Source organism: Gracilinanus agilis, chromosome 3 (assembly GCF_016433145.1).
Source record: "Gracilinanus agilis isolate LMUSP501 chromosome 3, AgileGrace, whole genome shotgun sequence".
NCBI lineage: Eukaryota > Metazoa > Chordata > Mammalia > Didelphimorphia > Didelphidae > Gracilinanus > Gracilinanus agilis.
The window spans coordinates 494,189,323-494,215,790 of record NC_058132.1 but is presented as its reverse complement, the minus strand read 5'-3'; the positions used below and the strand labels follow the sequence as shown (position 1 = coordinate 494,215,790).

Genomic DNA, 26,468 nt, shown 5'->3' with positions numbered 1-26,468 from the left:
ATATAAATACACAAATACATTGACATATATAAAGCACTTTGAAAACCTTGAAGGCCAACATAAGTGCCAGCTTTTTTAAAAGATAGACATGCAACAATTCTTGCCCTCAAGGAGCATCCATTCTGTCTCTGAGAAATAGCCCAATCCAGAGCACAAGGGCAATTAGGAGTATTTGTATAGTGTGATTTAGAGGTCTTTCTGCATGGTAGGAACAGGCTTTCTTTAGTTTCAGCTAATCCTTGTGGCATAGTAGAGGTCTTCTCAACTAGAACCCTAAAGTACACATGGCATGGGATACTGAGAAGTGTGATCTGACCCCATCATCTTCCCCAGTACCCACTTTGACATACACCAACAAGTTTTAAGAAGGAGTTGGAGAATGAATACAGATGTACAGGCCTTGGAGGGAGTGGAGAAATGTTTTTGGCTTTGTGTTTGTGACCTTGAACACTGAGTGTAACTTTTGAAAAAAGGGAAGGTGAAAAAACAAGGCCTGGCACCTGCCTCACTTTTGCTTCCTTCATTTATCTTCACCTCTGTTTGGCCAAGGTGGAGGCCCCTTTTGGCTCAGGGTGGGCCTGTAGGGTGATGTAGCCTTGATTTCAAAGAGCCCAGAACATGAACAAAAAACTAGGGGAGAGTTAGCCATAATTTGCTTCCATTCTCTTTGTGTGTATTAATATATAGAAAATAGATTTCAGAGTTCATATTAGGAGGGGCAAACTTTCCCTTTCCCCCAGAATAGGTAACAGGCATTATAATAATGTGCTTAATTAGATAACACTTATTTATACAGATATCTTTGGAGAAGTCATTGAAAACCCCCTAAAACCACTGCCCAGATTCCAGGATGTAGAGATTAATTCTATAGGAGAATTTGAGAAGAAAATGAGTAACTACTCAGAATTAATCCAGTCTTCAAAGAAAAAGAATGGGAGTAGTTTCCTCCAGCAATGGGGATTTCTTAGTTTTATCCTTAGGGCAAGGGAGAGGGGCAACTTCCATATCCAGCTTTTCTTTGCTTTGCAGATTTATCAAATTTTAATAAGTCAAATTAGTTCAAGCCTCCAGCCAGAAGAAAGCTTGGTCCTTTGGACAGATGTTCAAACTTCTGTATTCCCTTTACTTGTGTATACTACGAGGTATTCACTGGTTCTTTTTTGAAGCCCTCCTTTTGCTAATAATCAAAAGATCACAAGATCAAAAGAACTTATGATCTCTCATAATTTTATATCTATAGTGAACAGCTTTAAAGTACTAATTTAATCAGAAGTAATGGCGAGTCTTAAAGAAAAGAGGAACTCTGGACTTCATCTCTACTATCTTGGCAGAAGAGGAGTTAGGAAGGAGGAACTAAAACTTGTCTATCTTTCTTATATCTCTTGAGGAGAAACAGTTGAATAAGTTCTTTTCAGGAAAGCAATGACTAATGGATCCAACCTGCCTTCAACATTTTCTTCTCTTCATTCAACTTCCATTTTGTCTCCTCACTCCCACTCATTTGACTCCATTTAAATCAGATAACCAGCTTCTTTCTCTCTTCCCTAAAGGTCAGGTGAATGTAACTCCTATGGCTTGTTCTACTACAGTTTTGCCTGACTCAGAGGTAAAAAAAAGTCTCAGTTTTTCCTATGATAAGAAGAAAGAACACTATCTGTCCCTGAAGCTCCCACTGCTATTCTCAGAAAGCTTCTCTCTACCATCAGAGTTCCATTTTTAAAAGCCTATTACCATGGACAACAAGCAGGAACTTCCTAACACAAGTAAGACATTTTGATCTCATAGCTGTCACTGATACTTAGTGATATTAAAAACAATAATTTGTTTATAATTTGGCTCTGAAAAGGTATAAGATTCAAAAGAAATAGAAAAGTTAAGATATGAACATCATTGTATTAAGAATATATATTCATGCCATACCTCTGGGGATCATTCCCCAACTCACCCTAATATTGGCACGTTGGGTTTCCAGAGGGATGGCTGTTTCTACTCTCAGCTTTCTAGAAGTAATCTTAAGGGTACTGATCTTCCTTAACATAAGATCATGAGCCCCTATAAGTGTGCTATTCCTTAATCAGCCCATAGATTCACTTAGTTCTTAAGTAAGGTATTTAATGAAATGTCATTGTAAGGACAGTAGTGGTAGAACATTCTCCTCAAATAGCAAGAACACACTGTCCCACAAATACTGTCAGAGTCCAAGATGGGGAAAGAGGACAAGAACATGAAGAAGAATTGTAGTGGGGCACATAAGTAGGGAATGCTCATGGCTCAAGGTAACTCACAACTCCAGAACAACTGATCTGAGATGTCCTTTATCTCTCCAAAGGGTACTTGCAAAGTTCAGAATGTCACTGGGCTGACTTTTTGCAAGACTGGCTCTCTGCAGGGTGCAGGGTCTGTACTGGACCAGTTGGTAAGCTTTTGATAATCTTGGTTGCATCCACTAGGGTTTAGTCACTCTGTTGGAACATCCAATAGGCTCTTGGATTGGATTAAGCAGGTCATTTGGTGGCTGTGCTGTTTGTCATAAGATTTTGCTACTGTTCTACTGAGTCAGGCAACCTCCAGGAGGTTGCTGATGGATAAGAGTGAGGCAATTCACTCTTTCAGGTAGACTGTTACTGTATTCAAAATAGTGGGAGAACCATAAAACTCTTTTTATCAATGTCAATGGCCTTTAGCTTAGAAAAGGATAAGCTTCTTCCCTTTGACTTGCTAGAGCAGTGATGGGCAACCTTTTGAAATTGGTGTGTCAAAACTCACCAAAAAACTGAGCATAACTTGGGCGGTGTGTCACTTTGAGAAAAAGGCCACAATTTCACAATATTTATAGTTTAAATAACAAAAATGTATAATTGCAATATATAACTGTATTTAATAAACCAAAATAGGTAAATTAATATAGGTAGAATTGTCATCTATAGTGCACAGAGTGTCTACACTACAGCAAATGTTTCATCCTCAGCATGTGACCCCATGTTTTTCTCTATGCAGCTGCGTGTCATCAAAAATGGCTACGTGTGCCAGTGCTGACACGCATGTCATAGATTTGCCATCACCATCCTAGAGGCTTATCTCAGAGGGTGTTTGCTACCTTCAAGTTGGATATAAGGTTTGTTTCTCCTTTTGACAAATTCTTCATCTACTCATAAGGCCTTTCTTTCTGTGCAGCATTCCATGTTGCTTTAGGGCAGTTAGTTTTAGTTCAGCCATTTTCACCTCATACTCTTTTGGGAATTTTATATAGATGAGTATTTAAGAGCAAAGTTATGAATGCAGCTTTGGATGCACTCTGCAAGCATGTTTGTTTTATTCATATGCAATTAATATATGCCTATCTCACATTCCAGAAAGGTTGTCTATTTTCCCTGAATGTTTTTCTCTTACCTCTGCCTTTTGTCCTCTGTAGACCTTCAGCTTTTGCTGAAGTTTCTTTGGGGCAGCCTCCTTATAATCATATGAGGAAATCAGAGAATCAGAAGGGACGAGTATGATGAAGATCATCTAGCTAAAGATCTGAGATATAAGATAAGAGGTATAGTCTTTACAATATAGTATAGAGCACCTAGACCAAAAGAAGAAGTATATGAAGAGTTTGGGAAATATCACAAGCCTAGTAAAGAAGTATGATTTATTAGTTATAGAGAACTTTACTAGTATAATCTTCTGATGGAACTCTCTTTACACCCAGAGCAGAGCAGCTAATAATTCCATGACATGCTTTAATAATTTTATTCTTCAAAAATAATAATAAAGAAGAGATTTTATTTTATCAGTCAGTCATTAAATTTTTATTAAGTGCCTACTATGTTCTAGGCTCTGTGCTGAGGATGTGAAAAGAGGAGAAAGACAGTCCCTGTCCTCAAGGAGCTCACACTCAAATTGGAAAGACAACAAGCTAAAATGTACAAATAGCGATCTACAGGATAAATAGGAAATAATAGAGAGAAGGAAGTCCTAGAATTAAGAGAAATTGAGAAAGACTTTTAGTTAGGACTTTAAAAAAACCTAAGGAAGCTGAGTAAAATAGAGGTATGGAGGAAGAACAATCCAGACATGGGGCACAGCTAGAGAAAAGGCCTAGAACCAAGAGACAAACTACCTTATTCATGGAACAGCAACTAGATCATTGCCATTGATACAAAGAATATATGGCAAGGGAGAAGGTATGAGAAGATTGGAAAGGTAAGAGGGGACTAGATTATGAAGGGCTTTGAATGAAAAACAGAAGATTTTGTGTTTGATCCCAAAGGTGATAGGAGGTGATAAACTAGAGTTTATTGAATATGATCAGACATGAGCTTTAGGAAAATCACTTTGGTGGCTGAATGGAGGATGAATGGAATTCAGAGAGACTTAAGGCAGGTAGACATACCAGCAGGCTATTTACAATATGCCAGGCGTGAGGTGTTATTGGCATATACCAGGTAGTAACAATGCCAAAGGAAAGAAGAAATAATATTAAAGAGATATTAAAAAGGAGAAATTGACCTGCTTGAGAAAAATATTGAATATGGGGAGTGAGAGATAATGAGGAGTCTAGGATAACATTTAGATTTTGAACTTGAGGGACTGAGAAATTAGTTTCCCTTGATAGTAATAGCAAAGGTGAGGAATAGGGGAGGGAAAGAGTTAAGGAGGAAACATAATAACTCCTGTTTTGAACTTATTAAGTTTATGATGTTTACTGGAATCCAGTTTGAGACTTTGCAAAGCCAATTAGAGATGGGAGACCAAAGGTCAGAAGAGAGGCTAGGGAAGGATGTGTAGATTTGACAATTAAGAAAAAGAGATAGGTAAGATGATCAAGCAGAGTAGTATAGGGGGAGAAGAGAGGAGGGAACAGGACAGAACCTTGTAGGACACGTGTGGTAAGTGATCTTGATAAGGATCTAGCAAAGGATACTGAAAAAGAGCAACCAGATAAATAGGAGAACCAAAAGAATACTGACTTGGAAAACTAGAGAGAAGATCGTATCAAGGAGAAGAAAGTGATCAACAGTGTCAAAGGCTGCATAGAGGTCAAGGAGAAGGAGGATTGAGAAAAAAATCATTGGATTTGGCAACTAAAAAATTAATGTTAACTTTGAAGAGTACACTTTTAGTGGAATAAGGTCAGAAGCCAGATTGTAAGAGTTTGAGAAAAGAGAAGTGAAGGCACCCATCACAGAAGCCTTTTCAAGAAATTTATAAACACAAAGGGCAGGCATTCTAAGATAGATTTTCACTGATAAGGGAAAATTGGTTGCTGGGAGGAGCAACCTTCCAAATCATAGAAACCATTTAGGAAAATAGATCAATCCATTTTAGAATTTGTGATCGAAAATGAGAGAAAATTTCACATTTTTTGACAATGCATTCTAGATTCTTGGAGAGAACATTTCAAAGGGTTCAAAAAGAGGACAAAATAGATCTAATGAATTCAAATTATTTAGATAATGTTAGCCCCAGAGGAATAGGAAATTCTCAAGATGCAAAGAGACACAGTTTTGGTGAAGAGAGAAAATGAGCATTGCCTAAAAAGGATATGAATGTTCAGGAAACTGACATACATATATATGTGCATGCACATATTTATAATACATATAGGTGTATACATGTGTACATATATGTATATACATATATACATGTATATATATACATATATACTTATATTAAATATTTTGTTATATTAAAATAAATCTACAACCTTAAATATTATATTAATTATAATCAATACATTTAATACATGATGAACAATTTTTATATGCCAAAATATATAAACAAAGATTTAGATATATACAGGAAATGAAAGCAAGGGCAGACAATGGAGGCTAAATACAAAATAAAGCACAATACCATAGCAATGGTTTTAGGGCTGAGGTTGAAGTTGGCAAGGAATGTTAAACATAACAAAACTAGTTTTTAAAGCTACATTGATGGAAAGAGGTGGATCAACAAAGGAATCTGTTTCAATGATGAGAGCAGGACAGTGTTAATAGGGAAGAAAGAACTAATGCTGAGCTGCTGTACTCTTAGTTTATTCCAATTTTTTTCTGCCAAGAAGCATCTTTGAACGGAAAAAGGACAAAACCAAACAAAATGGCTAAAAGTTAATATCTAAGATGAGTGAGGTGAGCATGCAAGAGCAGGTAGCTGCCATTGTTGAATCCAAGTTACTTGACCTATGTAAACAACATCCTACAGTAAGTATGATTGAGCTAGCAGATGTGATTGCTGAATCACTGTCAGTGATCTTTGAAGGGTGACTGAGGATGAGATAAGTAATGGGGGATTCAAAAAAGGCAGGTGTACCAATTTTCAAATGAGAACAAAAAAGGAAGTCAATGCAATCTGCTAATTACAAGCCATTAAGTTTGACTTCAATTTCTGGCAAAATTCTAGAACATGTTATTAAGAGATAGTAAACATCTAGACAAGGAAGTGGTGAACACTAAAAGCCAGCATTACTTCATCAAGAACAAGTCGTTCTGGACTAACTTCATTTTCTTTTTTGGCAGATTTAAAGGGTTGGTAAAACAGGGGAATGTTACAAATGTAATTTACTTAGATTTTAATAACATATTCATTAAAGTATTTCCTGCTATTCTTTTGGAAAAGATGGAGAGATGTAAGCTAAATTACAGTTTAATTGGGTGGATTTGAAACTGGTGGAATGACCAAAACTGAAGAGTAATTATTGATGTTTTGATGTTGCCTTAGAAGGAGTTCTTCAGTAGAATGATCCAGGGTGGGGGCAGCTGGGTAGCTCAGTGGATTGAGAGTCAGGCCTAGAGATGGGAGGTACTAGGTTCAAATCCAGCCTCAGACACTTCCCAGCTGTGTGACCCTGGGCAAGTCACTTGACCCCCATTGCCCACCCTTACCACTCTCCCACCTAGGTGCCAATACACAGAAGTTATTAAAAATGAAAAAAAAAAAGAATGATCCAGGGATCTATACTTGTCCTTATGCTGAATAAATATTTTATGAAAGATTTGTGTGACAACATCGAACACTGGAATCAGTCAGAAAAGCCCAAGTTCAAATCTTACTCATATCTTTATGAGTTGTGTGATCTGATGAAGTCATTTTACTTCTATGGGCCACAGCTCTTTCTGCAAAGTAAGGGGATTTGACTCAGTGGCTTTTATGGTCCTTTCAAATGAGATATTTGTAAGTGCTTAACACAGTGAGTGCCTGGCACATAGTAAATGTTTAATAAATGCTTATTCTCTTTCTTTATTCCCCTTCCTGCTCTCAAACTACCCTTCTTTAAAAATTTTCCAATGACATGACATTTAATCAGGATTAGTATAAAATCTTATATATCAGTTGAACTAATCCATGACACAAGAAGACAATAATTTTGTCTGAAAAATATTTGGGGGTTTAATAAGACTGCTGTTCAGTCATTTTCTGTCACATCTAACTCTTTGTAACCCCATTTAGGGTTTTCTTGGCAAAGATAGTGGCATGGTCTGCCATTTCCTTCTACAGCTCATTTTCAATTAAGGAAGTGAAGCAGAGTTAAATGACTTGCCCTGGGTCACACAACCAGTAACTTTCTGAGATCAGACTTGAATTCATGAAGATGAATCTTCCTGACTCCTGGCCCAATGCCTTATTTACTGTGCTACCTATATTCAGTTAGACTAAAACCTAAATTATTATTCATTAATGTGGTGTTGTTTAAAAGAAATAATCAGATCTTCTGCTCTAATGAGCAGGGGCACAGCTACAAAATCAGGAGTGTTTGGCTCTGAATGGATAATACAGTTTAGGAAGGGCATTGATAAGTTGATCAACATCCTGGCAAGGACAACAAGAATGGCAAAGGGTTTTGAGTCCAGTCCAGATGAAAACTGGTTGAAGGAGCACTAGCATGATACAGAGAAGACTCTAGGAGAAGAGAAAAAATGTCTTCAAGTATATGAAGGGCTTTTTTTTTTTTCCCCAAGAGGTAGCCCCAAAGGCACACTAGGAGTAAAGAATGGGAGTGGTAAAGAAGAACTTAGGTTTGATGCTAGATAAAAATCTTCCTAACAATTGATGTTATCCAAAAATGGAATAAGTGGCTTTGGGGAGTAGTGGATACTAACCCACTGGAGTATTCAGGCAAAGGCTAGGAGACCATTTGTTGGTTGTATCATAGGTGGCCTCTGGGGATTTTTCTTTCTCTGAGTTGTTGTTCCTCTGTCATTTATGAAATAATACTCCAATAATTTGAGATGCTTGTCCCAGCGAACAAGTTTACTCACTTCTGAACAACCATATAATTTTCATTCAATTTATTTTCACAATAATTTAAAGGCAAGGTCACACCCCCTGCCTCTTCCTCATCTGTTCCTTGAGGATTAGCTAATTAAAAAGAACAAGACCCACACAGCAATTACCATTCAAAGGAAAATCCAATTCAAAAAACATACAGCGCCTTCCTTGCTTACATGAATCATCAGAAAAATAATTTTAGTAATTCAGATGAATGGACCAGTTGTGCTCTCATTCACTTTCCGCATCTCCCACATATTTTGTGAAAACATAACTTCCAAATCTCTACTGCTCCCAAGGTAGTCCATTTAGTCATTTTTTTAAAAAGAGGTCCCATATGGAAGTATGAGTACATTGTGACAGGCCGGAGTCCCTCTATTTCCGGCTACTAGGTCTTCCATGTTGGAGAAAGGGACATTGATGTAAAAGCACTTCGTTGTTAAGTTCTTCATTCTTCAAGACTGATTTCTGAGAATGTGGAGCAAACATTAATATTTCATATTTTGATCTGCATTCTTTGTCACTTTGTCACTTTGTACTAGAACTGGAGCTCTCAATCCTCTGATTTTGTAATTAACTCACATTTGTATTGTGCTTTACAGTTTGCAAGGTACTTTCCTTCCAATCCTTCTGCAAGATAGGCAATGCCAGAGTTATTAGCCCTATTCTAAAATAAGGAAACTGAGGCTCTGAGAGGTTCTAATTTGCCCATGATTATACACCTAATGTCTGTAGCAAGATTCAAGCCCAAGTGCAATTCTTTATCCACTTGACCCTATCATCTCCCATTCCACCTACCTAGCAGAGCTTTGATTGTCTTGCTAAGTGTCTAGCATCTTGAATATAAGCCTGGGCAATGGAAAATTCTATTTCTCCTTCATCACACTTGCTGAAGCACCCACAAAACTAGAGTTCATTTACGTCTCAGTGTGAAAGACAAAAATTTATTAAATCAATTACCAGGTACAGATGAAACAACAAAGCACTTTATAATTGTAAGATTGGCTGGCATCAATACAAGTATATCTCAGTTTCTCTTGGATTTTTACCCAATTAGCAATTAACAGTGACTGATGTCCCCAGAGAAAGCTTTCTATTCATGCTGTTGTCTTTTCTCAGAGGAAATTAGAAATAAGACAGTTGACAGAATAGAGTTGGAAAAAAGCCCACAACTCTTTTATTTGTGTATGAAATACACATGCAAGATCCTTGAAGAAAATATATATGTATATATGTGAAATGCCTTTTTAAAAGAAAAGAAGCATTTTATCTTTTCTAATTTTTGGTATGAAGGAAACATTTTGAGAAAGAAAAAAATTCCCCACATTTAAAATTGTGTACTTTCTCATAGGTTTTCTTTTATAATTTTAAAGAAATAATTTTAGGGGAAAAATTAAACCATGCGCCCTCATTAGCCTAGGAAACAGGCCACTTACCCTCCAGCCTTTCTCCTCCAGGACTTCTGCAGTTGATCCCAAGTGAATCATCTGTCTCTTACCTCTGTGTTCCTGAACCTTCTGTAGTTCTCCAGAGGCCAAATCCCATTGATACTTCTTGACTACACTTAACCCTGCTTCTGCTTGCTATAAGTCAGGCCTCCCAGGACATAACATTGATCTGCCATGATTTGGGACCCCACAGAAGAGTTGTAGCCATTAATTACCTGCTTCCCTCATCAAACAGTTCCCCAACCACTGGTATTCTGTTTGAACTCATTCCTCGATATTTAGCATACTCCTTCCCTTCTCATACTCTCCCCATACCAGTGATTCTCAACTCCTGGTTTTTGATATATTATGTTCTCACTCATAGTTGCCAGCTCTCTTACTTCAATCTTTCTCAACTTTAATTCCTAAAAATCCACAGCAGATCAGCCTATCCCTCCACTGGACTTTCTGGATGCCTGCTCCATAGTTTAAAAAAAACAAAAACAACCAAACTTGTTTCATCTTAAATCTTATTTTTCTTACCACTTCCATCTTCTGGATCTCACTGACTTCCTCCTAATGACACTAAATCGCTGGGAACTTTTGTTGTATTTAGTTGAACTTTCATACCTATCTAACTCACATGGTGGGAAGTTGGCATACTCCTGACTCATCATTTCAATTTCTAGCTTCTCTCTCTTTAGCATTATCATTCAGGAACAGTTCCTCCTTTGATATTCAAGCTATTCAAATTTATTATCCAATCTAGAAAACATGAAGGGATGGGATAAAAAGGTACAGACATGGCTATGGATCCCCACCAGATCAATTTTTCCTCAGTGAGTTCAGTACTGGATTAAGATTTTTTTTTCTCTTCATTCCAACTCTTACCAATGCCAGGGAAATTTAATATAAGATTGAGTCTCTCTCAAGCACTCTAACTTCCTAGTTGCTCAATCTCCTCAATTCCTATTGCCTACTCCTCCACTCCACTTGAGCTACACACAGAGTTGATTATATCTTTATGTCTTTGATCTTGCTAACACCCACAAATGTTCTGCTTCCATGTTAAATTCCTTTATCAAATCATAATTGTTATTCTCTCACTCGCTGCCTATAACTCCTAACTTTATACTTTATCCTCACTTTTACCTCTAATGCCTCCAATTCTCATTTCTTTCCCAGGTCTTCACCCTTGCCCTGTCTATATTTTCTTTTCCTCTTTTATCTGTTTCCATCCATTGGTAAACCAACTCTATACTATGCTCTATCCTCTAATCCTTTGGTTCTTAGTACTACTACCAATAATTCCTTGTAAACTTGCAATAATCTTGAGTTACTCCCTCCATATACTACCTTGCTCTTATTTCCATACTGCTGAATAGAGATGGAGAAATAATGAAATCATGCTGGCTGGATCTACTACAAGTCTATGCTATACAATCTCAGCCAGGCTTTCCCTGAAGAAGGTGCTATATTTACACTCACCTAACTGATTTGTCATCCAACTCACCATAGTGATTGTTCCAAATACTTTCATCCTCCCTTATGCACCTTTGCTAATAAATATTGTCTTGTGCAATGATCTATCTCAGTTTATCTTTTGCTAAAATTCTACCATAACACTTCCATGACACATACCTCCCCCATTCTCTCAGCTGAGGACATTGCCTCATATTTCTTTGAAAAAATTAACCTCTTCACTGAGAGCTCCCTCTTTCCACCTTCTCTTCATCTCACAAAATTCAGACATCTTCCCTGACTATCTTTTCTTTCATCACTTCATCTTTATCCCTCTCATGAATAGGTGAATCTTCTTGAAAGTTAAACACCTATGCATGTACTTTTGATCCCATCCCATCTTGTTTTTAACCACAGATTGCTCCCATTATTATTGCTCCTCTCTCATTTTTAATTTCTCTAAATCTATTGATGCCTTTCCTGCTGTCCCCAAATATGTCCCATCTCCCCCATCCTTAAAAAAAACCAACTCACTTGATCTTATCATTCTGGCTAGATACTGTTATATGTTCTTCCTTCTTATCCTTCTCCTTTCTCCTTTCAAAAGTGACCTATACTCATTGCTTCCACTTATTCCCATGATAATAAACCTGTAATCTGGCTTTCAAGCATCATTATTCAACTGAATCTGTTGCCTCTATAAAGTTTTCAATTACCTCTTAACTGTTAGATTTAAGGAATATTTTTCAATCCTCATCTTTCTTGAATTCTCTGTAAACTGACATTATTAATTATACTTTTCTTCTGGAAATTCTCTGTTCTTTAGGTTTTCAGGACGCTACTCTTCCTTGGTTTTTCTTAGTTTGTCTGGCCAGTGATTCTCAGTCTCATTTATTGGTTCTTGCTTCATATCACATCTTCTAATCATGGACGTACTTTAAGGTACTGCCTTGAGTTCTCTATTTTCCCTTCTTTAGTGATTTCATCAACTCTCATGGATCAATTGTCTCTATGTAGATGATACTCAGACAGCCCTAACCTCTCTCCTAAGCTCTGGTCTCCTGATACCAACCATTTTTTGATATCTTGAACTAGATATCCTGTAGCCATGTCAAACTCAACATATCCAAAGGCAGATATTTTCTCTCCCACCCACACCTCAATGTTCCCTTTTCTGAATTCTTTTATTACTCTGGGTACCACCATTCTGGATCACCCAGGCTCACAACCTGATCACATCTTGAACTCACTTTCCAAATGCCAAAACCATTGTTAAATCTTGTCATTTCTACCTTAATAACAGTGTTTGCATATACCCTCTTCTATTCACTCACTCCTGGCCCAAACTCTCATCTCTTCACTGTTGGACTATTGAAACACTCTTTTAGTTTGTGTCTCTGACTCATCTGTCTTCCTTTCAAGCCATCATCCATTCAAATTCCCAATGTGATTTTTCTAAAGTACAGGCCCAATTCTGTCATTCTACCTATCCCCATTCAATTAACTCCCGTGGCTCCCTATTACCATCAGAGTCCAATACAAAATCTTCTCACTTTTAAGGCCCTTCAGAATCTGGCCCCTTCCTGTGGCCTTACTAGTCTTCTTAAACTTTATTTACTTTCAGGTATTCTATGATCCAGGGACATTGGGCTTCATATATGTTCTGATACATAACATTTCATTTCCTGACCATCTTTTCATGCCCTTTATAACTATAGTATACTTCTTCCTCATGTCTATTTCCTGGATTCCTTTAAGATCTAACACAAATCCTACTTTCTGCAGAAGACCTTTCCCACCCTTCACTGAGATTCTCTCCATTTACACTACTTTTACAGACAGTAATTTGCATATTGTTTCCCCCATTTAAGTGTAAGTTTCTTGAAAACAGAGAGTTAAAAAAATTTTTTTTCTCTGAATCCTCAGGGAGTATGTCTGACACAAAGGCCATAATAAACATTCATTGGCTGACAAAATGATTATTTAAAGCTTTTCCAGTTAAAGGCTCTGAATTTTGCCCCAAATATGAAGATGTCTCCCCCTCCATACACAAAAACCAGTTATAATTTCTCCCCTTTCTAGGTCTCCTCAGAATGAAAGTCAACTGCATTCTGTCAACTGGAAAGTGTAGTTATTTTGCACAAAAATGCCTTCATCAAAATTAAACTGATTTGAGTTGTTCATTAGGTTAATTTGCTCACAGTTGGGGAATACTTGGTTAATGATACCAAAGTCTCTGACTTGAGATTGTACTTCAGATCAGAAATATGCATTTAAATCTAAATCTTCATCCAATCACTCAGTCCTTCCAGATGGCAAGATCGGAGAATAAGGGATGCTTTTCTTCAGTGTTCCTACCCTCATTTTTCTATACCTATTCCCCCATGATCACTTGGTTCATAGAGATCGTCCTAAATGGGTTAGAAGTCATTTAATCCATCCTTATACTTTTACATTTGAATAAAATCAAGCCAAAGGAAGGTAAGTGATTTGCCCAAAGTCACATAGTTAAAAGTTCAAGGGTGGGTTTTGAAAATGGGCTTTATGATTTCAGGACTAGTATTCATTCCACTGTAACATGCTCTGTCCCTAGGTTCCCTTGGTTGATTTTTATTTTCTTCCCTAATAATGCTACAAATAGTTTCTATTGCTGATCTTAACATTCATTTGAAATTCCATTTCAGGGAGGCTTTAGCTTTTCTGACATTGTTACGGGATCTTGTATTCTTTCTCAATACATACTTCCAACTTATGAACATAATATTTTTAATTTTTTTTGTTCAGTGTTGTCATTTTTTAATGATGTCCAACTTTTTGTGACCCCATTTGGGATTTTCTTAGCCAAGATATTGGAATGATTTGTGATTTCCTTCATTTTTTCCCCTTCAGCTCATTTTACAGATGAGGAAACTCAGACCAAGTTGAATGACTTGCCCAGGATCATTCAGCTAGCAACTGTCTGAGGCCAGACTTGAGCTCAGGAAAATGACTCTTCCTGGGTCTGGAATTCTATCATTTGTGCCACCTAGCTGCTCTATTTTTTAACTACTCAGTTTCAAAGTCCATATATTTACAGGTTCCCTATGTTTCACTTCCTTTCTATTATCATATGCTCATATAAAAAGATTTAATACCCATCACTCATGCCTTAAATTGTTGGTTTAGATTTTAGAAAGAAGGAAGGAAGGAAGGATGGAAGGAAGGAATAAGGGAAGGAAGGAGGGAGGGAGGGAAAAAGGAAGGAAGGAAAGAGGAAAGGATAGAAGGGGGAAGGACAGAAGGAAGGAAGGATGGAAGGAGGGAAGAAGGGGAGGAAGTAGGGAGGCAGGGAAAAAGGAAGGAAGGAAGGAAGGAAGGAAGGAANAATGGGGTTTGATCCCATGTCCTCCCAGCTCCAGGCCTGGCCCTCTATCCACTGAGTCACATAGCTGCCCTGTCAATACATTTTCTAAAGTTTTTTTTTCCAACAATATAAGCATCATTAAAAAAAAGAGAGAGAGAGAGAAAGAGGTAGGTCCCGGATTCAAATATGGCCTCGGACACTTCCTAGCCATGTGACCCTGGGCAAGTTGCTTCACCCCAGTTGCTTAGTTTTTTACCACTCCTCTGCCTTGGAACTGAGATAGAATTCTAAGAAAGAAGGAAGGAAGGAAGGAAGGAAGGAAGGAAGGAAGGAAGGAAGGAAGGAAGGAAGGAAGGAGAGACAGAGGCAGAGAAGAACAGGTACACACCTGAAACAGGAACATTTAGGGTAAATAAAAAGAGGAGTTTTGAAAATGTGAATAGGTTTGAACAAACTTTAGATAAATTTATGCATAGTAAATCTGTAAGCTACTAAGTGAAATTATGACACTTGATAGCCTTTTGAGACTGTCTACAGAAAGTCAACCTACTCTCCCACAATAAACCCCTTGGTGTCATAGGCAAAGACAAACTACTGAGTGGCATAACAATACTTGTGCTCCTTTGTTGCCTTTCCTGAGGGAAGGAAAAGAAAAGTAGCAAGTCCCTCATTATCTAGCCAAGAGGGAAACCGTGCTGTTGACACAGCAGATTCAGAATTGAGAGCTGGGCTCTTGATGTCTGTTAGAGAAGCATATTATGTAAAACTGATACTGAGGGGAATTACAGGAGTGCCCATTACACACTCGACCAATCCCCAGCCTGCACTGCCAACAAGGAAAGCATGAAATGGTGATTGCACTGTATACTGAGACAATATTGGATGATTAAACAAAGAGGCTTTTATCATTTTTTAATTTTGATTTGAATGGGTGCCATTTTTTTTCTCTGTGAACTCTTCAAGTCAACTATGGCAATCAGAATCTCTAAAGGGGCCCCTCTTTTTCTTTGGCTTCCCTCAATCAGCAGCTAATGGTAAAAACTGCTTTGTTAAGAAGTACCTTTATCCCTTATTCATCAGATTTCTTAGCATTTTCAGGGCCAACATTGCTTTTCTAGATAGCCAAATGCCACTATAGTAAATGTCTAAAAAGAATTAAAGTCTCAGTTCAACTGTATGCCCTACTTGGATGAGATATAATTTCCATTAGCTTTTTTTCAACTACCTGAAAAATGGTACCAATATTTAAGAGTAAAATGTTACCATATAATCAACTGGCATGGCTATAGCACTGAACCTGGGGTCAGAAAGACTTGCATTCAAATTCAGCCTCAGACTTTTATCAGTAGTACAAACCTCAGCAAATCACTTGACCCCCATCTATCTCAGTTTCCTCAGAAAATGCAAAATAAAAAAAAGATAATAGCACCTACCTTCCAGGTTTGTTGTGAGGTTCGCAATGAGTTCACGATCTCACATAAGAAAATATTTGTAAAGTTCTTTGAAAATTTAAAGCACTATATAAGTACTAGCTGTTATTATTATTAACATGCAATTAATTTTTCTTGAGTTAATCCTTTTTTTGACATTTTGTCATAATTAACACATACACACATTTGATGATTGGTTTTCTATATTATTTTGTTAGAGTATAAGATATTTAGAAACAAGTGAGACAAGGTATCTTATCAATTTATCCTGCCAAGTTTCTATGTGATATTTGACAGCTCACATTTGGTACCTTCTCTCAGCATTAGATGCCTATACTATATTCTGGTGATATTTTATTACTTCCCTCTTATGGTACTATAAAGTTCATCTTCTTAAAAACAGCTTAAAAACTCTGGATTCAATATGCCACTCAACAAAGAAAGAGATCATTATCAATTAGAATTCTTTAGCATTTCTAAAAATTAAGTAAGTTTTATAGAGATTTTTCAATAAAATATTACTTTAAACCAGTATTAGACCTATGACTAAAGGATTCTTGATATTTTTAAAACATAAAGTTATAAGGTACAGCTGGGTAACTCAGTGGATTGAGAGACAGGTCTAGAGATGGGAGGTCCTAGGTTCAAAATTGGCCTCAGACACTTCCTAGTTGTGTGACCCTGGGCAAGTCACTTAATCCCCATTGCCTAGCCCTTACCACTCTTCTGCCTTGGAACCAGTACATAGTATTGATTCTAAGATGGAAGGTAAGGGTTTTTTTAGAAAAAATTAAAAGTAAAAATAAAGTTATACTGCTGTGCCTGGAGCATTGCCCTGAGTTGGATGCTTTCTATAAGGTTTAAAAAAATTAGTGGGGCAAGAAAAATCATTTTTTCCTATCCACTGATTGAATGATGGACTGACATTTATGTCCTATATCAAATTATATGCAATTTGCAGACAAGGGCTACTTTGTAAGAGTACTGGGCTAGAGTTCAGGAAATACACATTTGAGTTTTAGTTCTGCTTTGAACTAGTCATTTAACCTTTGGCAAATATCTTCACTTTACCACGCCTCAGTTTCCTCATCTATAAAATGTGTTAATTGGACTAGGGGATCTTCTCTCTTCCTGATGCCTAGCTAAGTATCCTACACAAAGTTAACACTCAGTCAATGTTATTGGTTTGATGATGATATTCAGACATTCAGCTGGAATGTAATGATATGAAAACTTATATTTTGTTTATTTTTGAGGCTTGAAATATAAAGTTTTGGTCACACTTTATATTACAAATTCACTTCACAGAGACTAATTCTATGGTCTATGTAATACTTGTTATTAATATTGAGTAAAATGTTACAAAGTAATTACAGCTTTTCATGATTTCATGATTTAGGATCTAGAATCCCAAGGGTTCTCCCCCAGAAATAGGAGACTGTGTAACGACTGTCTAAATGGGAAATACACCAGAGCACACAGTTAAAAACTGCACATTCATATGGTACAGCACGCACCACTGATCATCCCTGTACCTGAATATTGGCATAGATCAGAGTCTCCAGCTATACCACTTTATGGAAATTCTTAGTAATTAATTGCCTCCTGAATAATTATCTTTCATCACTCATTAGGAGTTCTCCCACAAAATTGTGTCAGCTAAGAATGTGGTTCAACTTGCTTAGTCAGAGTTCCAAAACATGGCTCCGCTGACTTCTCCACAGATGATCTTTCTTCTGCCTTCACAGATACCTATCTAACCTTTTCCTTAGCTTGGGAAAGCAAACGCAACCTAATTGTCCTCCTCAAAACTCTGAAAACTCCTTTTCAAAGGGGCAAGGAAAGTCAGAAGACTAACTTGCTGGAGATGAAGGCAAATTCTTCTGGAGAATGATATTATTTTCTTGGGAGCAGAGGACTATGGGATTTGTGGTATTCTTTTCCATTTCTGGGTTCTGCTGTCCATCTAGGCCCCACTACTCTTGCCCCTTCCTCTTCTTCTTCTCCCGACTCATACTCCTCATCCACTGCATGAAATCGAGGCTTGGGTATTAAAGGCGGTCTTACTCTGCTTATTTGGTCTCCTCGGGAAGCTCTTCTTTGACCACCCAAGTTTAAAGATCTCCCTCCTCTACGCATCCTCTCCATTGGAATCATTTCTGAATGCTGTCTTCTTTCTTGAAGTGACCCTGTTCGAGTATGTGGCTTAAATGTAACGGAGGAGAAGACTGAATCACCACTGTCATCATCTGGAGGCCAGAAATAAACAAACAAAATTTGAAAGGAGTAAGGAACAAAGAGCAAGGTGTTTATTTTAGAAGGTCAACTTGTCCTGATGGAATACCAAATGGAGGAATACACTATTCCTGGTTTTGACATTTTCACTAGGCAAGTCACTTGTGGCCTTCAGCTCCCACAACTTTCTCTTCAGTATAATTATTCTCATGTCTAGATCTCTCAGGGTAAAATCTAACATATTTGCAATATTTCAAATAACACCCCAAATTTTCTAGTCCCTCTTCTACAGCCCACTCTCCCCTATGCTGTTCCATTTCCCCCACAGAAATTCTTATTTCCCTGGATGAGTAGATGAGTGAATGTTTTCATTACCAGATTAGTGGTTATAAAGTACTCTGTGTTTCTGAAAAGCAATGCAAGCACTAATGATGTCATAATGTTAGGAAAAGATTTACAGCTCATAGAAAAGCATAATTGTAACCTGGAAAATTAAATTTGACTGAAGAGAAAAGTATTCATATACTGATGATATTTGTTTTTTAATGGAGCTATAAATAATTTAGGCAGGACTCTATGAATTTCACAATCCTTAAATTATAAAGGCAAATAGGTGGTGCAGTAGATAGGAAGGTAGACTCCAGGCAGGATGATGAGTTCAAATCCAGTCTCAGAGACTTACTAGCTGTGTGACCCCAGGGAAGTCACTTAACCTCTTTTCCCCTCAGATTTGATAATGATAGCAACTACTTGTCAGGGTTTGATAAGAATAAAATGAGATAATATGTATAAAGTACTTTGCAAACCTTGTTATTATGCCCATGCAATAACCAGCCTGTTGTGTTAGTAAGCAAAATGGGAAATAAAAACAAAGAACCTACTAAAAGGCTTAACATAATTCCTTCTATTGAAAAACATCATCTTTCAGTATCCAGCTTTCAGGTTAATAAGTAGGAATAGCATATTTCATCATGAAATGAAATGAGTGACATGATGTAGGTCTCATTGAACTCATATTGTACTTTTCAAATACCTAGACATACATTTAATATAACTTGTTTCTCTATTGGCCAATTCAGGCATATTTTTGAAAGAAATATTTGAATAGCCTTTTTAAAAAAATCCTTAGCTTCCACCTTAGAATCAGTACATAGTGCATTGGTTCCAAGGGAGAAGAGTGGTAAGGGCTGGGCAAAGAGGATTAAGTGACTTGCCCAGGGTCACACAGCTAGGAAGTGTCTGAGGCCAGATTTGAACCTAGGATCTCCTGTCTCTAGGCTTGGCTCTCAATCCACTGAGCCACCCAGCTGCCTCCAGAATATCCTTTTAATGGCCATCTTTGTAATATCAATCTTCTACTGGTAGTAAATGTTTGTAAGATAAGGAACACAACAGTCTCCAATGAGATAAAGTAAATATTATAGAGCATAAGGAGAGATGTGTGTGTGTGTGTGTGTGTGTGTGTGTGTGTATATATATATATATATATGTGTGTGTGTGTGTGTGTGTGTGTGTGTGTGTGTGTGTGTATTTATGGTGAAAGCAAGCTACCACTTGTGACAAAGAAGGAATTTAGAAGAGCAGGGCTAAAAGATGTCATAAGGAAAGTGTATGATAGAAAAAGATGAATGATTGTTAGGTGCCAAGAGTGAGGAATGGCAAGAAAGATGGCTTGACTGTTGTTGGTGACTGTCAAATGGCCGAGGAAAGTATTGGTAAGCTTCCCATTGATGAGTCAACTCCTTATATTGAATTTATGATCAGACAGTGGACCAGAGGTCAGCATGTTTGAGATACAGTCTATATCCTGAAATTACTACCTGATGAAACAATTTCTAGTCCAAAAACTCTCCTGAAGAGTTTGGATCATTTGAGCTATTCATATCTGAATGATATTTTACCAGATAGAAACAAGTACATGCTTCCCAAAGATTAAATTCCAAACTATGCTGAAATTGAAATCTTAGACTAAAACAAATACAAAGAGAAAAGAAAGAAAATCACAAAGAACCCAACTTTGAAGAATTTAAAACAATTTTACTTTCAACTCTCTTGAAGAATTTTTTAAAAATATATTTTTTTTCCTAGCAGCTTTGGGGTTTGGGGTGTTTTGATGATATCATTTTTTTTTGTTGGAAGGGTATTGGCATTTGTAAGCTTTAAGAGATTAAAAAAAGACAGTTACTGAAATATTGTAGTCTGAAACTTGAATTATTTTCATAAAAGTGAAACAACTTTGAAAAAAGTCAGTAGTTTGGAAATGGGCCTTTTTTCATTCTTTAGAAGAAGAGAAAAGCAGACAAATTACCTGTAAAAACACCAGCCCCTGTTTCTCTGTTTGCTGAATGAGGATTGCTATAAGGAAAGGAGAGGTAGCGGATATTTTTCATGCCACTCTACATGCAACAAGAGAAAATTAAACAGTAGGTTAGTTGGTAAAGATGGAGCTTTAGAAGGCAAATGAAATTAGACAACACACACATATTATAAAATGGCTCCAACTTAATCCACTGACTTTATATATTTATTGAGCATCTATTTCCTACAAAGCACTATGGCAAGTACTGAAGTAGATTCAGATATAAAAGAAAGAAACACGCATTTATTATGTGTCAGGTGCTGTGCTAGGCACTTTTCAAATATATTATTTGATCTTCACAACAACCCTGAGAGGTAGATGCAATTTGTATTTCCATTTTACCATTGAGGAAACTGAGGCAAATAGGTTAAGTGACTTGCTCACAGTCACATAGCTTGTATATGTCTGGGTCAAATTTGAACTCAGGTCTTCCTAGGGCCCAGAGCCCTAGATTTAGAATAAAATGCCTGGGTTCAAACCCTACCCCTCCTATTTGCTGTCTGTGTGACAATGGACAAGTTATTAACCTCTTAGAACCCAAATTTCCTATCTGTAAAATGAAGCGATTGACCTAAAGAGGGTTTTTGATATTATTCCAATTGAAATAGAATGACAAAAGCAGGAAAGCAGGAAAAAAGGGAGCCTAGTATCAAATAGTTGAGTCTGCATGGAGTTTTTTATATATTTACACACACACACACACATATATATACACACAAACATGTATGTATGTATGGGTACACACACACACGCATATATATATATATATATATATATATATATAAAGATATATGGCAATAGTGATATGGGGCAAAAAAGTATTTGGAGACATATCAGAGCCTTAAGTGCCAGTGTCCACAGTCTGCTTTAAACTTACAAGGAATAGAATCATTGAATACATCCCTGGTATCAAGGAAATGACCGAATAAAGTTGTGTTTCATTTAAGAAAGGCACTATACTTGAGTTTTTAATGATACACAGCCTAGCTTAGTTAGGTGATGAATGTTCAAAGATCCTTTGCTTAAATGCCAAGAAGCTGGAGTTCCCTGGAGCTCCTCTAGAAACATGGTACTAGATATATGGTCTACTCCAGATTAGGCTTTGACTCTAGAATAAACACTAACAAAATTGGGCTGGGTGTAATTTTTAGTGAGGAATTCTGATTCACTATAAGAGAAGTGCCAAGAAAAGCAGCAGCCCAGGGAGAAAATGAATTCGAATCTATTTCTAACTTTAAGACTCAGATGCTCTCATGTTGTATCTACCACACAGAAGGAATCAAAGGCAGCCCTCCTAATTCCAAGGCGTGAGATTCACAGCAAAAATAGTTTTTGCTTAATTAGTCAATAGGAGCTAATCTTCAACTTGCTGATACCCTTATAGGTGACTCTTATCAGGTTTAATTATCATTATCAGGTTTCAAATCATTAGTAACTTTAATGGATGTTAAATATAGTAAATAAAATATAAAATATTTTATTTACTATATACAAAATATAGTAAATAAAAAATATAATAATTCACATAGCCCTCAAGTTGAGAAAGTTGCTCATGCTTCCTTAAGGGGTTGATGGAGCCAACTTAACCCAGTAGGTTGGGAGGGCTGCAGTAGAATCTTTTGGAAAATGAAAACAATCCCCAGACCACAATAGGCCTCCCAGAAGAATCCTGACTTTGCGTGTTTTGGTTATGGGTACCTTGGTCCTAACATATACTGGAAAGATGACATCATACCTAGAATTCTTTGGCCAATACAACTTTTGACATGAGTCAACATTCTCCTGAGGCCTTAAGGAAGGGATAGGAGGCTGCCATGATATCCAGAATCTCATTTTTTTTAGTGGTTCCAGATGAAAAAAAAAATTAAGTGAATGATTTGTATGAAAGTTAAAAATTAAATTCAAGGACTTAAGTTTTATAACTTTAAGGCACAGGTAAATATGATAGGTGCTCAATAAATATTGATAAATAAGTGAATAAATATATGAATGAATTTTTCCACTGTAAATAAATAAATAACAACTTGTACCGGTTTTCCCCAGGGCAGGCTATTGCCTTTCCTCAGACTCTCCCTGAAGGTATGTTGGCGACGGATTAGAATTTCCTTTGCTTGTTTCTCACTTGTTTCTGTCCGTAGGTTATACTTATTGTAGGATAGAGTCTGAAATGAGAATGAGATTAGAGATATATGCTGCTTATTTTGTAAGCATTTTCAATATAGCTTTCAAGAGAGGCAAAATTATGAATTTGACTAAATTCATTTTTATTGGATTTTCTTTTCCCCTTTTCAATAAACCCACTAAGATGTACAGTGCATATGTTGCCCCCTGGCTGCCCAAGATATCACCTAGATAGTGTAAGATTAAAATTAATATCCAATAACTCCAAGTATTATATTTTATAAGATTTGTTAATAATCACTTGAAATAGAAGAAATAAAAGGACAAAAGTAAAAGCCTGAGTAAAGCCAGCTTTCTCAGCCACGATAAGGGGAAAAGAGTCTGAGGGTAGAGCTACACAAAATTTCTATCTTTCCTATGTTAGTATGTAATGTGAGAAGGAACAAGGGGAAGCTGGGAAAGAGAGTTCTGGGGAGCAAAATTCTAATTATACAATATGCTCTGCTAAGGTAGTGATGTATATTCTCAAAGTCTTTTTTTTCTCTCATCAAACTTAGCCCATCCCATGTTCCTCAGGAATTTGCTAGGTATTGTATAACTAATCTGCTAAGCAGCTTGGTATTGAGATGATCTTGGGTGATAGGGGTGCCATTATTCCCAGCATAACATCATTGTATTGCATTTTAACAGTCACTATCAAAAACTTAAGCTAGAAGAAAATTACTAGAATTTAAATAGTGTCTCAAAGTTTAAAAACTGCTTTGCAAATATTTTCTCATTTTCTTCTCCACAAAATCAGCAGACTGTCATCTGTCCAGAGAATACTTATCTACACATTTGAAACTAAATATAAAAGTATTTTTCTACTGTTTTGCTTGGCCTGGTCTACCTATTATCTACTATTCTATGTAAACAATACAACTAGGGACCCAACCTAATGCCTGGTACATGGGACTTGGCCTCTGATTTCCAGCACTTAGCACAGTGCCTGGCAAAGAGTAGACATTTAATTCTTTGATTAATGATTGATTTCATTGGGGCAGGGAGCTTTCAATGAGGATTGTTTTCCTATTAATGAAGATAAGCATTTCCCCTTCAACTTACAGCCTTAAAGAGTTCCTTTGGAGAGTTAATATGATTCTCTCACAGTCACAATAAAGAGGATGTAACTGAAGCAGGACTTGCACTCATGATATCTTAACCCTGAAGCCAGCTCTATTCACTATATCATGCTGGTTCTTACATAGTAAATACTTATGCTGATTTATTAATTATAGGCATCGAATGAAGACTGGACCTATGATTTCATTGGCAAAAGGAATTCACTAGGGAAGAAACTCCCTCTTCCAGTGAAAGTTGGCCCCTTCTCTAAAATTTCTAGTCTTAGAAGTCACATGGAACATTGTACCCCCAACTTAGAGAAGTATTTCAGGCAAACCTAAGCAGGAAAATTCCTTTGCTAACCCTTACATCCTTGTGACCACTAACCCAAAACATCTGATAACTCTGATAAGACCCTGAGAGGAACATTCTCCTTGGATTGTTCTTTAAATTTGAGATGGACAGAAAGATACATCTTCAGGCTATGCCTTGATAGCATTGGGTTATATCTCAGACATACATCTGTCACCTAAACTATGAGGGTCACCCCCTATATCTTCAGGCAAACTCCCCCTGCCTCAGTCCCATGCCTGAGTGCATACCACTCTGAGAGTCACATCTCTACTGTTGTAAAAGGTATAAAGACCCCAACTTGATGTTCTCTGGAGGCAGCTTCCCACCTATGTTGTCCTCCTGGCCATATTCAACATTACCTTCTAAATTAATAAATTTCTCTTTTTATTTTTAAGCTAAGTTTTGAAGTCTTGCATCCTTGCAAAGGGTACCCTTCCCAAACCCAGGGGGTTCACCTCAAGCCCCCCCCCCAAACAGAAGCACTGAGAAATTAAAAGATTTGTCCATGGTCACAAAGCTAGGGTGTGTCAGAGAGGTGTCTTGAACTTTCTGGATCTGAGGTTATCTCTCTTCTCATAGTCATAGCATTTTATATATTATATATGCATACATATATAATATAAAAATGTATTCCTTCAGTAGATTCAGACCCTGGCATAAGTCTACATCTATTAATTAGCTATTTTTGTGAAGGAAGAGGTAGCAAGCATTATTACTCTTCATTTGAGAATTTATCCTGCTAAAACTGGAAAAAAAGAACGAGACTAGAAAGCTGGAGAACTGAGTTCTAGGCGCAGTTCTGCTACCAAGGAGTTATGAAATCTTAGTCAAGTCATTTAAACTCTTTTGGCCTCAATTTCTTCATCTGAAAAATGGGGGCAGTAGACTGCAGCATCTCTCCGGTTCTGTTTAGAACTAGTAGTATAGCCAAAAATCACCAAGTGGCAAACATTTAAGTCAGCCTGAGGTCAATCCCAAGGAAGTCATGAAGAATCAGCACTGAGAAAAGTCAAACATTTCCTGAACTCTACTAAAGTTAACCAGAAGAACAACATCTTAGTCTTGGGAATCTTTCTTTCTTTTTTCTTTTTCTTGTTCTTGTTCTTTTTCTTTTCTTTTTTATTTTTTGTGGAGCTTTGGCTGTAAACATGAGGAGGGCCTAATAATTCCCTACAGGGGGATGATGGCTGTCAGGCTAGGGTAGCCTGACCCCTAGAGTAAGATTCTGGATCTGCCTTTTCTTTTATGTTGTAGAGTTCATCTTCCTGGCAAAACAAAGGAACAAAATAAAGTAACATAAATCGCCAAACATTTCTAGATATGAGTACTTTTCTCTCCTCTGTACATCCTACTTCACTACCAAGAGGAATGAAATGGTTTAGCTGAAGTTAGATATAGAAGAAATAAGCCAACTGAATGCAGAGGTTCACTTGACAAATGCCAAGTCTCATCACAAGAACCCAGAAGAATTGGTACACACCCTTTGTCGAACTTGGTACATGTTGTGTGTCAGAATGTCCCGCATGGATTCCACATCCTCAGGGGAAAGCCTTTTGGTTCCTTGAATTCTCTGTGCCCTGTATGTGTCAGGAGAGGAAAGGCAGGCATTATTCTGCTAAGCAAAAACAACAACTTTTTACCAAGATTAGTATCTTCAAAACAGTCATGTAAGAAAAGCCACTGAAAATCCCTAGTTAAATGATACAGTATTAAAACAATGCTGGCATTTTCCCAAGCTTAGAGATGATCATTTAAGAAGGGGCCAGATTTAATTCAATTTGATTTATCTTGAGGACTTGAGATAATAAAATAGTAATTCCTGGGGTACCTGTTCTTATGCTTAATAAGATATATGGGGAAACTACACACAGGAAAGATGATCTTAAATAAAACTTAAGTGAAATTAAATGAAAATTAGTCATGAAAAAGCTAACATCTCTAGCGCAACTGAAGTGGCAATGGCAATGATTTGTATTAGTAAAAATAACAATAAAATTAATTATAATAAAAATGATGGTTTATTAATTATTTTAACTAATTATTGTAACATATATAATTATAGTATACACAAATAATAATTAATTACTTAATAAAAATTTAAAAATAAAATTAATTAAAATAACTGTAATAATAATAAAATTAACAAATAAAAGTTAACTAGGAGTTTTAAAAAATTTGTTACTCTAACATGCATTTCTTATCCACAAGGGAATTACTTATATCTTAAGTAGTTCCTAAATATTATCTGGAATTCAACATATGGATTGAGGGAATATGATTCAAGATCCCTAGGGAGAAAGATTTCTATGTTGCTTTCTTTGCTTCCCTTTATTTATACCCTACATAAAAATGCAAATAGCATTTCCAAATTTATTTTTGGTTTG

The 26,468-nt window shown here is 36.8% G+C and overlaps 1 protein-coding gene across 1 annotated transcript in view; it reads right to left on the bottom strand.

Annotated features, from left to right (window-relative positions):
• Window positions 1-17,810: 17,810 nt before the first annotated feature.
• Window positions 17,811-26,468, bottom strand: part of SLC9A4 (solute carrier family 9 member A4) — a 78,490-nt gene continuing 69,832 nt past the window's right edge. Inside the window, exons 9-12 of the mRNA XM_044667045.1 lie at window positions 25,565-25,661; window positions 22,539-22,670; window positions 20,458-20,545; window positions 17,811-18,163 (exon numbers count right to left, since the gene is read on the bottom strand). Of these exons, the coding sequence (XP_044522980.1) occupies window positions 17,811-18,163; window positions 20,458-20,545; window positions 22,539-22,670; window positions 25,565-25,661 (670 nt within the window). The remainder of the gene's footprint in view (window positions 18,164-20,457; window positions 20,546-22,538; window positions 22,671-25,564; window positions 25,662-26,468) is intronic.